The sequence below is a fragment of the Equus asinus genome, chromosome 4 (genome assembly GCF_041296235.1).
Source record: "Equus asinus isolate D_3611 breed Donkey chromosome 4, EquAss-T2T_v2, whole genome shotgun sequence".
Lineage (NCBI taxonomy): Eukaryota > Metazoa > Chordata > Mammalia > Perissodactyla > Equidae > Equus > Equus asinus.
The window spans coordinates 91463463-91476494 of NC_091793.1; the positions used below are offsets into that span (position 1 = coordinate 91463463).

The 13032-nt window shown below is 42.4% G+C and overlaps 1 protein-coding gene across 2 annotated transcripts in view; it reads left to right on the top strand.

Moving 5' to 3' along the window:
• KIF5C (kinesin family member 5C) overlaps positions 1-13032 on the top strand; it is a 146919-nt gene that overhangs the window by 107719 nt on the left and 26168 nt on the right. For both annotated transcript variants that reach the window (XM_014831682.3, XM_014831681.3), the window contains exons 16-19: positions 3849-4037; positions 7419-7536; positions 10932-11008; positions 12082-12191. In XM_014831682.3, the coding sequence (XP_014687168.1) occupies positions 3849-4037; positions 7419-7536; positions 10932-11008; positions 12082-12191 (494 nt within the window). The remainder of the gene's footprint in view (positions 1-3848; positions 4038-7418; positions 7537-10931; positions 11009-12081; positions 12192-13032) is intronic.

Sequence of the window (13032 nt, forward strand, 5' to 3'; positions counted from 1 at the left end):
CTTAATCATTTAGTTTTTGGATTTTTTTAATAGTTATGATTTAATTATTAGAGCAATGAGAGCTAACAGGAGGAGTTATGTGACTTTGGGTGAGTCACTCACTTCTCTGGGCTTTATTTTCCTACTTTGTAAAATGACAAGATTAGTCCAGATTATCACAAAGATTGTCAGCTCAGAAATTACAAGATATATACAGATGCTTCTCAGATCTGTCATTATGGGTACAGATACTTTTTCCTTTTTTCTCCCAGCTTTATTGAGATATAATCGACATACAATTTGTATAAGTTTGAGGTGTATAAGTTTAATGTGTTGATATGATACATTTATATGTTGTAAAATGATTATCACTGTAGCATTAGCTACCACCTGCATCCCATCACATAGTTACCATTTCTTTTTGTGGTGAGAACATTTAACATCTACTCTCTTAGCAACATTCAAGTATATGATACAATATTATTAGCTATTATCACCGTGCTGTTCATTAGATCCCCAAACTTGTCAATCTTGTCAAAACTGGAAGTTTGTACCCTTTGTCCAATATCTCTGTGTTTCCCTCACCCTCCAACCCCTGGTAACTACCACTCTACTCTCCGTTTCTCTGAGTTTGACTTTTTTAGATTCTACATATAAGTGAGATCATACAGCATCTGTCTTTCTCTGTCTGACTTATGTCACTTACTTCACTTGAGGGATGAGCCCTCAAGGTTCATCCATGTTACAGATGGCAGGATGTCCTTTCTCATGGCTAAATAATATTCCATTGTGTGTGTGTGTGTGTGTGTACATACACATATATACATGTATATACATATACACACACACACTACATCTTCTTTAACCTCATCTGTTGACCGACACTTAGATTGTTTCCATTTCTTGGCTGTTGTGAGTAATGCTGCAGTGAACACAGGAGTGCAGGCATCTCTACAAGATCCTGATTTCAGTTCCCTTGGATATATACCCAGAGGTGGGATTGCTGGATCATATGGTAGTTTTGTTTTCCTTTTTTGCTGGGAAAGATTTGCCCTGAGCTAATATCTGTTGCCAATCTGCCTCACTTTTTTTTTTTTTTCCTTCCTAAAGCTCCTGTACATAGTTGTATATTCTAGTCATAAGTCCTTGTAGTTCTTCTATGTGAGCTGCCACCACAACATGGCAACTGACAGATGAGTGGTGTGGTTCTGCGCCTGGGAACTGAACCCAGGCTGCTGAAGCGGAGGGCACCAAACTTTAACTGCTAGGCCATCAGGGCTGGCTCTATTTTTCACTTTTTGAGAGACCACCGTACTGTTTTTCATATTGGCTGTATCAATTTGCAATCCTACCAGCAGTGCACTAGGGTTCCCTTTCTCCACACTTAGATGTTAGAATGGCTATCATCCATTCTAACAGGTGTGAAGTGATATCTTTTTATGGTTTTGATTTGCGTTTCCTGATGATTAGTGATACCAAGCCCCTTTTCATGTACCTGTTGGCCATTTGTGTGTCTTCCTTGAAAAAAATGTCTATTCAGTTAGTTCCTCAACCCATGTTTTAATCAGGTTATTCTTTTTGCTGAGTTTTATGAGTTCTTTATATATTTTGGATATTAACCCCTAATCAGATATATGATTTGCAAATATTATCTCCCATTCCATAGATTGCCTTTCCATTTTATTGTTTCTTTTGCTTTGCAGAAGCTTTTTGGTTTGATGTAGTCTCACTTATTGTGGATACTTTTCTTACTGTTTATGACTGCTCGATTGAAAGAATTCTTTAGATCTAAGAAAATGAGCAGATCAGGAAATCTTTTTTCAATGATCTTGTATTTTTGTTTCTAAAATTCTATTCTGTTCCCATGGGGTCCCCCCTTGTAGTACTGTGGGGTGAGGGGAAAAGACGGCTGTTAGTCTCCCCAAGTCCTCAGTGCCAGAATATGACAAGTCTGAACAAGGAAACAGAAGAACCCATATTTCTCCAACTCAGTTGTGTCTTGAAACATTTGCAGAGTCCAGGCAATATTTCGTTTAGTGAACAAAACAAAATGAGACCAGAAATGACAAGATGAGCCTAGCGTTGACTTTATCCAGGTTTATTAGTGAGCTTCCTCTTCTTTTCATGTTCCTATATCGCTGGGCTTTCCTTAAAACGAAGATTTCTAGGAATATAGCCACAAACAGAATAGGAAGTTGAGGTAGAGAAAATTAAATGGATTGGATTAGCTGCTAATTTTATTTTGACCCACACTGACTTCCTTTAGTCCCATTCTGCCTTTTAGGTCTTAGAATGTGAACAGTCACTTTACTTACCTTTTGCTTGACCTAGAAATGGCACCTCGCATGGCCACTCCATTCTCTGGAGACATGGGGTGGGCGTGGCGGTGACTCCTCCTCTATGGACAGGGTAGAAGTAGTAGGCAGCATCTGCCTTCCCACGTTAAGGCAGCCTTTTCTTCTGGATTAATCATTCCTACTGGATCACACAGTCTAGTATATGCTACTGGAGTCATTGTCAGACCCAGGGGAGGGTTATGAATACCATTTTAGCAACAAACTCTGATTCTTCTTTTTGAAATAATAGTATACTGGAATTACAGAAAACTCTGAGCTTACGTGACTAAATATGTGAGCTTTCAAGTAAGAAACCTCACAGTTAAAAACTATATGTTTGGAGTATTTTTTTTTTTTTCCATCTGGCATGGACTCAAAATCTCCTTTTAGATCCTGAAGGACAAAAGTAGGCTTCAGATTCCATATTCCTAGCTCTTAAATGTTTGCTGAAAAAATAGTCATATGATGAGTTAATAACAGCACTAATGACAAAATGGGCAGTTAGAGTGTACTGTGGAACATCGAAAACCTTAGTTGAATCATTGCCTTAGAACCAGTTGAAGCCTCTATTCATGGGCTGAGTACTGGACGGCTTCTTTTCTCCTGAGGTGCTAGGATGCCCTCTGGTGGTTAAATAAAATATACACGGTTATTTTGCTCCTTTGGTCAATTGCCGTTCAGGACAGTTTGCATCTCAGCAAATGGGTTTCTATCCCAAGTATCTTGCTTCAGTTTTTGTTTCCAATAGAGCTCTGAAACTTAGACACCAAATATGAGATCATGAGGGAATGCTGGATGTCAGAATCTTCTCTTCTAAAGGTGGATTCAGACTGTTATTCTCAGATGATCTTAAATAATAGGCTGGATTCCTTTCTGCTTAGAAGGGTCAAACACATAGAGGCAGGGAAACACAGACTGGTAGTAATGAGAAGTCATGGAGGAAAACCTTCATCCAGAGGGGCTTTTGGTAATGGCATGTTCTTATTCACTAGTTTTGTTGTTGTTTAGTTGAGGACTATATAGAAGATCCTTTTTATTTCAGCCCTTGCTTGTAGAACCCATATTCAAGCCACTAGACTACTCTCTCTGAATAGCAAACTCTAGAGAACATAATTGAGGTTTTGATTTGATGTATTATAGGGACTCAGAGTCACTTTTAGGAACACTGGGTCTCGCTGCTGTTCTAGAAATACAAGGTATAAGACATTGAATGGAAGACCTCTTCAAAGTTCTCTCTTTTTTTAATCATTAATGTCCTCTCATATCATCCCTTATATCCTAAAAATCAATTGTAATGAGAAACCTGGTTAAGTGAGGATTGTATTTATCAGAAATTTTTACCTGAGGTTCCAGAGAACTTGGGATTGAACATATAGTACTTTTCAGAGATCATTTTCAGCTTGTGGTCCTTTTAGTAGGGATTCTTGACCAGAAATCCACGGACATCTTGAGGATCCATGGACAGGTTTCAGAGGCCCCACAAACCTCTGGAAGTTGTAGGCAGTAGTTGAGTGTGTTCCTTCCTGTGCTCAGTTGGCAGATGTGAATGGAGTCATTGAAGAGGAATTCACCATGGCCCGTCTGTACATCAGCAAGATGAAGTCGGAGGTCAAGTCGCTGGTGAACCGCAGCAAACAGCTCGAGAGCGCCCAGATGGACTCCAACAGGAAGATGAATGCCAGCGAGCGGGAGCTGGCAGCGTGCCAGCTGCTCATCTCCCAGGTCGGTTGCCCTTTCCTCCTCATTTCACACCCTTGTTCTCTTGAAATCTGCTTCCTGCATGCTCTTACTGGGGCTGATGGTGTATAATAGGATAGTTGATGGACTTTGCTTTATATGACACTTGTCCATGGCCTCCCTGGCCAAGGAGGGCCCAGGCTTATTCCTAAGGCTAGATTTTGTATGAATTACATGAATTACCTTCAGTCCTTTTTTAAGGGATGTGTATGTATATCTCTATCCAGCTGTCTATGGATAGGTAGGTAGGTAGGTAGGTAGGTAGATAGAGACATATAATGAATGGACACGATCTGGTGGAATCAAAAACTCATCAGCGAAGATAACATTCCTTCATCTGTTAATCTCTACCACAGGTCCAATTTAATGTGGGAAAGCAGAAACTACTGTTACTGCTGCTACTATTAATAGTAGTAGCAGGTAACATTTTATTGAGTGTTTACTATGCACCATATAACCATCCACTATGCCAAGCAGTTTACATGCATTATCTCACTTGATCTTAAAAAAAATCCTGGTGGACAGGTTTTATTATTGTTCCTATTTTTTAGATAAGGAAACTGAGACTTAGACATATTAAATATACTGTCCAAACTCATACAGCCAGTGAAAGGCAGAGCTGGGACTCAAACCAATGTGTGTGTGAACCAAAAGCCTTGAAGGGATGTTCCAGCCCTAGGGCACATTTCACTCGCTCAGTGAGTAAGACTGCTCCTCTTCCCACTGGAATGTCATTTCCATTTTAGTAAGGCAGTTTCAGAAAATAGCAGCCTAGTTTCTGGTCTGCCACTGATATCTGAGCTTGGTGTTTCGAGTTTGAGGTTTCTGTGAGTGCAGCTCACTGCCTTGTACCAGGCATTCAAATGGCTGAAGTCATTTGGGGGAAACAGATACCACCGTGGAGTGTTGCATTCAGTATTCTGAGAGAGACAGAATCATGCTGCATTCTGGATGCCTGTAAACGTAGTAATAAGGATTCATAGAACCATCTCCAGCCTCCTTGACTCCAACCATAATAATCTAAGAGACGCAAATTAAAACATCAAGGTTCCATTTTATAACTAACGTAATAAGCAAAAGTGTATTGAAAAGATGATTCAGTGCTAGTGTGTGATATGAGATTTATATACATTGTTGAGAAAAGCATAGTTTGGTCAGTCCTTTTGGAAAGTACCCTGGGAATCAAAATGCCTAAAAATGTAAGTACATTGGTCCAATAATTTCACTTATGGTATTTTTCATCAGTAATGAAAATAAAAATTTTTATTTTATATGGTATTGTCATTTCCTGATTTAAAATATTAAAAACTTATATGGAAGATGTTGAGTGCAGTATAATTTACATTGTAATAAAATACCCAAATATCGATTGATAGATTAATAACAGAAGTTACATGGAAGAATATTATGTGTCTCTTACAAAAAAATTAATAACACCTAGCCATTTGGAAAGCATAATTATATAAAGTTAAGTGAAAATGCAAATACTGAGTTCTCTCTATTCTATGCTTTGCAACTTTGTAAAATATGCATTCATATAGATAAGACTAGGAACATAAGGGAGAAATAGTTGATAAATAGTGTGGTTTATGGGTGAAATTTTCACTACTTTTTCTGGATTTGCTTTACTATTTGACATTTTTATAATTTATAAAAATTGTGAAGAAAGCTGATAAACATTAGGGCACCGTATACCTCAAGCCTGATTTCCAGATCACCCGTTATGCTGACGGCATGTGCTTTTGGATAGTCCTACCCCTAACATGTAGGGGCCAAGGCAAGAGTACAAATAGAAGCCCCACAGCCTGCAGGCCACTATGACCTCTTTCCATCAGGACTGACCAGCCTCCATATCTAAGTCCCTTCTGCGCTTTCTCTGAATTGATGGAAGTATGTAACTATGTCAACTGTAATCTATGTAGATGGATGATGGAGGCAGAAGGGCCAGCCCTGGGAGTGGCCCTCGGGCCATTGGAGTAGGGAGTTTCTAGGTTCCCAGTATTCAGAGTGAAGTCTTGAAGGGGATGTGGGTTCCAGGTGGGCACACTCTCTTGGCACATGAGCTCCTTTCTCAGTGGAGTGGGGTACAGCCAGAGGACAGCCCAAGCAGGATGCTTTAAAGTGTGGGGCCAAGACTGGAGCCCCAGTTGCTCAAGTCTTAGAGTGTCACTGACTTTGGGCATATGAGATCAGAGTGAAGAATATCAGGATGTTTTGGGGTTAAAGAATACCTGTGTTAGTTAGACAGGGCATTCTATGTTAGCAACAAATACAGTTTCCATTAGGGGCTATTTTGTACTCTGCTGCAATTTGCACAAAGCCAAAGAGTCAGTCACTATTTCCTGGGGTTCAAAAGTAAGAGAAACCATGGCTCTTTATTTTCTGAGATGATCTAAGGAATCTGACAAAATATTTCCAACTAAAATGCTATTATCTTCTTTGTTTACACTCGTCTTCTTCACCAAAAGCTGTGCTTATAAAATGACTGCTCCAACTGAGTCCCATTTCCCAGAGGTTATTTCATTAGATTAGAGTTCAGTCTCCAGGGTCTTCCTGCCTAGATGTGAAGCCTGTAGATCTGGAAGGGGGAGTGTCTGTTTATTTCCTTCTGCCTAGAAGTGACTACTGCCTCTGTTCAGTCAATGAGGGCCCATTCATTCATTCATTCATTCCACTAATATTTATGAAGCATATACTCTATACTCTCATGGAGCTAATGAGTAAAAAAAAAAATATATATATATATATATATATATTTTATATATATATATGTATATATATAAAAATCATGTAGAAGTTAGGTGCAATAAGAAAATGTTGGGGCCCAAGTGATAAGGATCTAGCCAGGACCATGTCTGGGAGGGTGGGGGGAGACCTTCCTAGGAAGAGGAAAATATAAAATGCAAAGTCCCTGAGACAGGAATTGGTGTGTCTGAGAGACAGAAAAAGAAAAGACCTGATGAGTTCCAAGACAGAATCCAGAGGTGGTGCAGGTTCAGAGAAGGAGGCCTCAGCCTAGACATTTTCCAAGCCCCTTTTTCTCCAGTACCCTCTGTTTTCTATAAGGAGGAAAACCAGCTTGGGTTTTGGTATCTCACTTAAGTGGATGGTCAGGCGGGGCATGGCCGTGGGCATTGTCTGTGGGGACTGAAGCAGACGAGCACTTGGAAGAATCAGAGGACTGTCTTGGTCCATGATCCCAGATCCCAAAGAAAGGGCAGAATATGCACCATTTGGGTCTTGTACTCAAAAAAGGACTCAAGAACTCCTCCTCCCTTGCATTTTCCCATCGGACAGTCCCAGGCCAGCGAGGAGGAGCACTTGCTAGTCATTCACTCCTCTTTTTGATCTATTACTTGTTTAAAGCATGAAGCCAAGATCAAATCCCTGACAGACTACATGCAGAACATGGAACAGAAGAGGAGGCAGCTGGAGGAGTCCCAAGACTCGCTCAGTGAAGAGCTGGCTAAGCTCCGAGCCCAAGGTAAATAATTGACTACTTTGCAGGTGTCAAAGTCTTGGCCTAAATCAGACACTCTCTAGTTGGCTGGACTCATGATGTTTTGTTTTGCTCAATTAAAGCATTTCCAGGTCTACTGAAAACAATGGCATATTGGAAAAAAACGGAGAAACATCTAGAAGACTGCCCCCCTATATCTGATCCTCTTTACATTTTCTCGACATCTGCCCTGCTGCCTGAGTCAGACTCCTCTCCTTTCTCCATCTCTTGCCTCCAGTCTATCTGCAGGGCCTGTCAATTCGAGCTGCCAGATGTTCCTCTGGTTCTGCTCATCTCTGTCTTCATTGTCACTGTCCTTAATCCTAATTAAGAATTGTGGCTACATCTATCACCAATGGTCCCACTCCTAGTCTGCTCTAGGCTGGCCACTGTGCTGCATCCCAAGGGACTAAAGTCATGCGCCACATAACGACATTTTGGTCAATGGGGGGACCACATATATGATAGGGGTCCCATAAGATTAGTACCCTACAACCTAGGTGTGTAGTAGGCTATACCATCTAGATTTATGTAACTACTGTAGGGGAGGAAAAACTTTTTATCTACCATTTTAGTACCTTCTGACTGGTCTAAAGATTAAATTGACATGAGTCAGAATAACAGAAGAAAAACAAACAAGTGTTTAATAGCATGTATGCATGAGAGGAACCCAGGAAAATCAAGTAACTTACCAAAATGGCTGAAGACCTCACCTTAAATACCATCCTCAGCTAAAAACGAAATATGATGTTGGGGGTGGAGAGAGTCAGTGACTTCAAAGGGAAGGAAAGCAATTCACAGGTAGGTGAAAAGGAGCAAACATTTCAAAAACAAGTGTTTGTTTGATCACACAGAAACAGAAGAACAAAGAGGGGAGCCCAACAAACAGGCTTTTCTAGGTTCCTCCCTGTCTACAACCTAGTTCATGTTATGCTAAGGTGATAGCTCACGTTCTGAGAAACGTTTTTTTAATCTGAATTCTTATAGGCAGTTAAGGGGTTGGTAAGCAAGGAAAGCCTTCTGAGTCTTTTGTTTCTTAAAAATAATCAGCCTAGGGGCTGGCCTGGTGGTGCAGCGGTTAAGTGCTCACGTTCTGCTTCAGCAGCCTGGGGTTCGCCAGTTAGGATCCTGGATGCAGACATGGCACCACTTGGCAAGCCATGCTGTGGTAGGCATTCCACATATAAGGTGGAGGAAGATGGGCACGGATGTTAGCTCAAGGCCAGTCTTCCTCAGCAAAAGGAGGAGGATTGGTGGCAGATGGCTCAGAGCTCAGGGCTAATCTTCCTCAAAAAAAAAAAAATCAGCCTAGGGGGCTGGCCCCGTGGCCTAGTGGTTAAATTGGCATGTTCTGCTTCAGCAGCCCAGGTTCAGTTCCCAGGCGAGGACCTATACCACTTGTCAGCAGCCATGCTATGGCAGTGACTCATACAGAGTAAAAGAGGATTGACACAGATGTTAGCTGAGGGCAAATCTTTCTCAGCAAAAAAACAACAAAAAAATTAGCCTAAAGTAATCCTCATGTTAAAGAGACACATTTTGGGGTGGCAAATTTTGTTCCCCTTCACTACTCTATGATATTCACACAACCATGAAATCACCTAACAGTGCATTCCTCAGAATGTATCCCTGTTGTTAAGTGATATGTGACTGACTATATTCTAAAATCAAATTCTATCTTATGCCCAACGCTGTGCCTCTGACTCTTCCATGCCGTCCGTTACTCTTAACATAAAGCCTGAACTTCTACCAATGGCTTCCCTGTACCCTCCATCCTTTGGATAAGCTCTTCCCTTTGTCAGGCAGCCTCCCAACCCCTTTTGCTTAGGGAAGTGTCTGACACTTAGGAAGCACTCAGTCAATATCAATAAGTAGAAGCAGAAATTCAAGAGAGGTGACTAGAAATGCAGAAACCAGAACAGGAATAAGAATGTAAGCATTGTGGTGAAATGGGAACATGCGTAATGTTATGGGTTGCAATGAAAATTGCTAGAGTCCCTTTTGAAAGCATTTTGAAAATACACATTAATAATCCTAACACTTTTCATACCTTTTGATTCTCATATCTCAAATATTCATTGCAGAATTACTTATATTAGTGAAAAATAAAAAGCCGCCTAAATGCCCAACAGTTAAATGAACTATGGTGTATTGTTTAATAGAAGATTTTTTCATATTGGAGATGAAGTACATGGAGGCAGTGCCACTATGCTTACAGTACAACCTTAGATTAAAAATCATAATATGTAATTTTATCCTTACTGTGGTTATAACATTTAAAAATCAGTGGAAGTGTGTGTTCCAAGGCCTACAGATTAATATTTGAAATGAAAATGGTTTTGATAGGGTAATAGGATTGGTGATGCTGTTATCCTTTTTTTATTTCCTTTATTGTTAAATAGTTATTTGTTCAGTAAATACATTTTGTTTCAAATGCCAAAGCAAATTAAAAAAGAAAGAGAACATATACACAGTTGCCATGACCTTGTAATGTTTTCTCTCTGTGATGATGGATGAATGTGAGGAATAGAGTGCTCCACCCAAAACTTGACATCGCAAAGGACTTTTCTGTCTTGTAAATGGCTCCTGCACTGAGTAGGAGTGCCAATGAGTAGAAATAAAATAGAAGTGAGAGGACCTGAAATAAAGAGGAACGGACTAGAGAGAAAACTTAGTGAGTTGAATGTCACTGTCTTAAACCATTTTGCTCCCTCCAGCCCCACCTCCTGGTTTAGGCTGCCTGTTGACGGTGTGTCAGGGAGTGCCACTGCCTGGGAATGGGCTGGGACTGGCCCCCTGGAGGTGTGCCACACCGCAGCCCTGCCCCAAAAATGAGGCCTTCCTGTTTAATCTGGAGAGTGTTATTTTATATTTCTGTTTTCTTTGTTCTTATCCTTAGATTATGTTTTCTTGCTCCAGATTCTTAGAGAAAAACAGCTTACCTATGGGAGGTAAATTAGCTCTTTCTGGAACTCTAATAGTGTCACGAATCTGAACGCCATTAACAGTGGCAGCATGCTTTATAATCACAAAGCACATTTATGTACATTGCCTCGGAGCGGCTCCCAGAGGCCATGTGGGGAACCAGTCCTGCGAGGCGTGAGGTCAGTTCTAGAGTGGCCTGCCCCAAGGTGACACTTGTCCCCTGCAATCATCACTCCGCCCGGAGGACTTAGGTAGTATCCCAGAAGGGGTCAGCCTTGCTTTAGCCAGAAGTCCTCTTCAGAGGCACATTCGTATGGTTATACCGTGGTTGTAATTGGTGATATAAACTGATGTTTCACTCTATTGCCATTCTTCTTTTTTTGTTTTTTAATTTTTACTTTTGGGGGCGAGTCCTGCCAGTTAAGTCTTAAATCATCATTTAAAATTCAAAACAGAAAAAATGCACGAGGTCAGCTTCCAGGATAAGGAAAAGGAACATCTGACGCGCCTGCAGGATGCTGAGGAAATGAAGGTGTGTATGGCCGCCCCTTCCACCGGGCCTAGCATGCATTTGGACTGGATTTTCTTGTTTGAAGAAAATGTCTCCTTCAAAGATGTGTGTGGCAGTGTGGTGGGCGGGAGGGGAGAGGCCGATGCTGGGCATTCAGAGCTGTTCTCAGAGTGTGGCCTGGCTTACAAATCTTGGAGGTGTCTAGAAATTCTAGATGTCTGTAGCTAATAGTTATGTTGCATTAGTACATTTTTCCCCCCGTTCCTGACAAAGAGGGAAAGGGCAGCACCTCCCAGTCACTGTGTGGGCCATACTGACAGGGTTCACATCTGAAGAAATGCTGGCCCCTCCTTTAAATGGAAGAAATCACCTCTCCCCCCTACCTTTTTAAAGAAACACCCCAAATTTGAATTTCCATCTTAAACATAAAGATCTTTAACTTTGGTCACATTTTAAACAGTAAAGGAAAATGTAGGAAAAATGATTGGGAAATAAGATTTTCAGGTGAATAAAATGACAGATGAGAAATGTGGAATTCTATTAGTTTTAGGCAAACTGCGAGCCCTGTTGGGTGTAAGCTCATAGTTAAAGCGGTGCCCACAGCATGACCCTGCTCCAGCCAGCAGCACAGGCACCCTTGCCTGGTTTCACTGCGCTTTGGTGCAAAGGGCTCCTTTGAACATCACCATGAGTCTGTGCAGTGGGCAGGGTGGGGCAATTATGTAAATTTTACAGGTGAGGAAATGCACCTCACACAGGTGACACGCCTTACTGGAGGTCACCGTGTAGCAAGAGGTCCGTGCCCTCTGATTGACCTGGCTGGGGAAGCCATGTAGCTCGAGGGAGCTGTAGAAGGTCAAGGGAAAACTTTTCACTTGAGCAATGGGCTAATTTGCTCCTAGGACCCTCTCCGTTTCATTACAGATCCTTGGGTTTTGTTGTCCCAGTAAAGTACAGTGGGTTCTGGGGCCCCCAGTTTTGGGATCTTACAGCCAAGGGGTGTGGGGTTGGAGGCAGAAGTGGTCCAGGACTTGTCACAGACTGGGCTGAGAGCCAACAAGTGGCTGACACATCTCTCTCGGCCTGGCTTGCAGAAGGCGCTGGAGCAGCAGATGGAGAGTCACCGGGAAGCCCACCAGAAGCAGCTGTCCAGACTTCGAGATGAAATTGAGGAGAAGCAGAAAATCATTGATGAGATTCGGGAGTGAGTTGGCACGGGGGCTCCTGGGACATGGGGGTGGGCGTGACTCTTGGGCCAGCCTGGAAGGATGTGACTTTTAGCCAAGGTCTGTGCTCTTCTCACCCTGTGGGCTCTGGGCTCCGCCCTTGTGCCCCAGCGGGCTGGACGTGCTGCTTCCGCAGTCTGTTCTCCCATCTGGAGCTGAGCCTCTGGGGGCTCTGGTGCGGCAGGTGGCAGGCGGGCCCAGCTCCCCTTCCTAGTCCTCGAGGAGTAGGGTCACGTTGGTGACTCAGCCGGGCAGACATATGTGATGGGGATGCGCTGTCTATATGAAAGTACAAAAAAGACCCTAAATTGGTCCTGACTCAGGTATTCTGATAGGTTGATAAATGCTCCAGGTAGATAGCTCCCGTTGCCTCCTCAGCCCAACATGTGCATGCACACTGCACAACTCTGAGCCACTTGGTCGCATGTGCACACTGCTTAGGGACCCACATTGTCATGTGTCTATGCTGGTGGACCTGTGGCGTCTGCCAGGACAGCATCATTGCAGCTTGTCTCTGGTGATGCCCCCCTCAAGGCCATTCTCCTGTCCTGTCACAGCCACTGAAGAGTCTCCGGCTCCATGGCAACCTCTCCCTCTTTCTCTCTTACTTTCTCACGTCATCGCCTCATTGCCTCCCAGCTGGGAGGTGTCTTCAGGACCCTCTCCTGAGGGTTCTTAGTATTTTTGCACAGTGAATCCCTTGGCAATCTTTGAACCTCTTTGTATAATAATGTTTTTAAATGTCCCAAATAAAAGACATGGGAAAACAATTATGTAAAAATATAATTCCATCCACTGACACCCCCCTGCCCGCCCCCC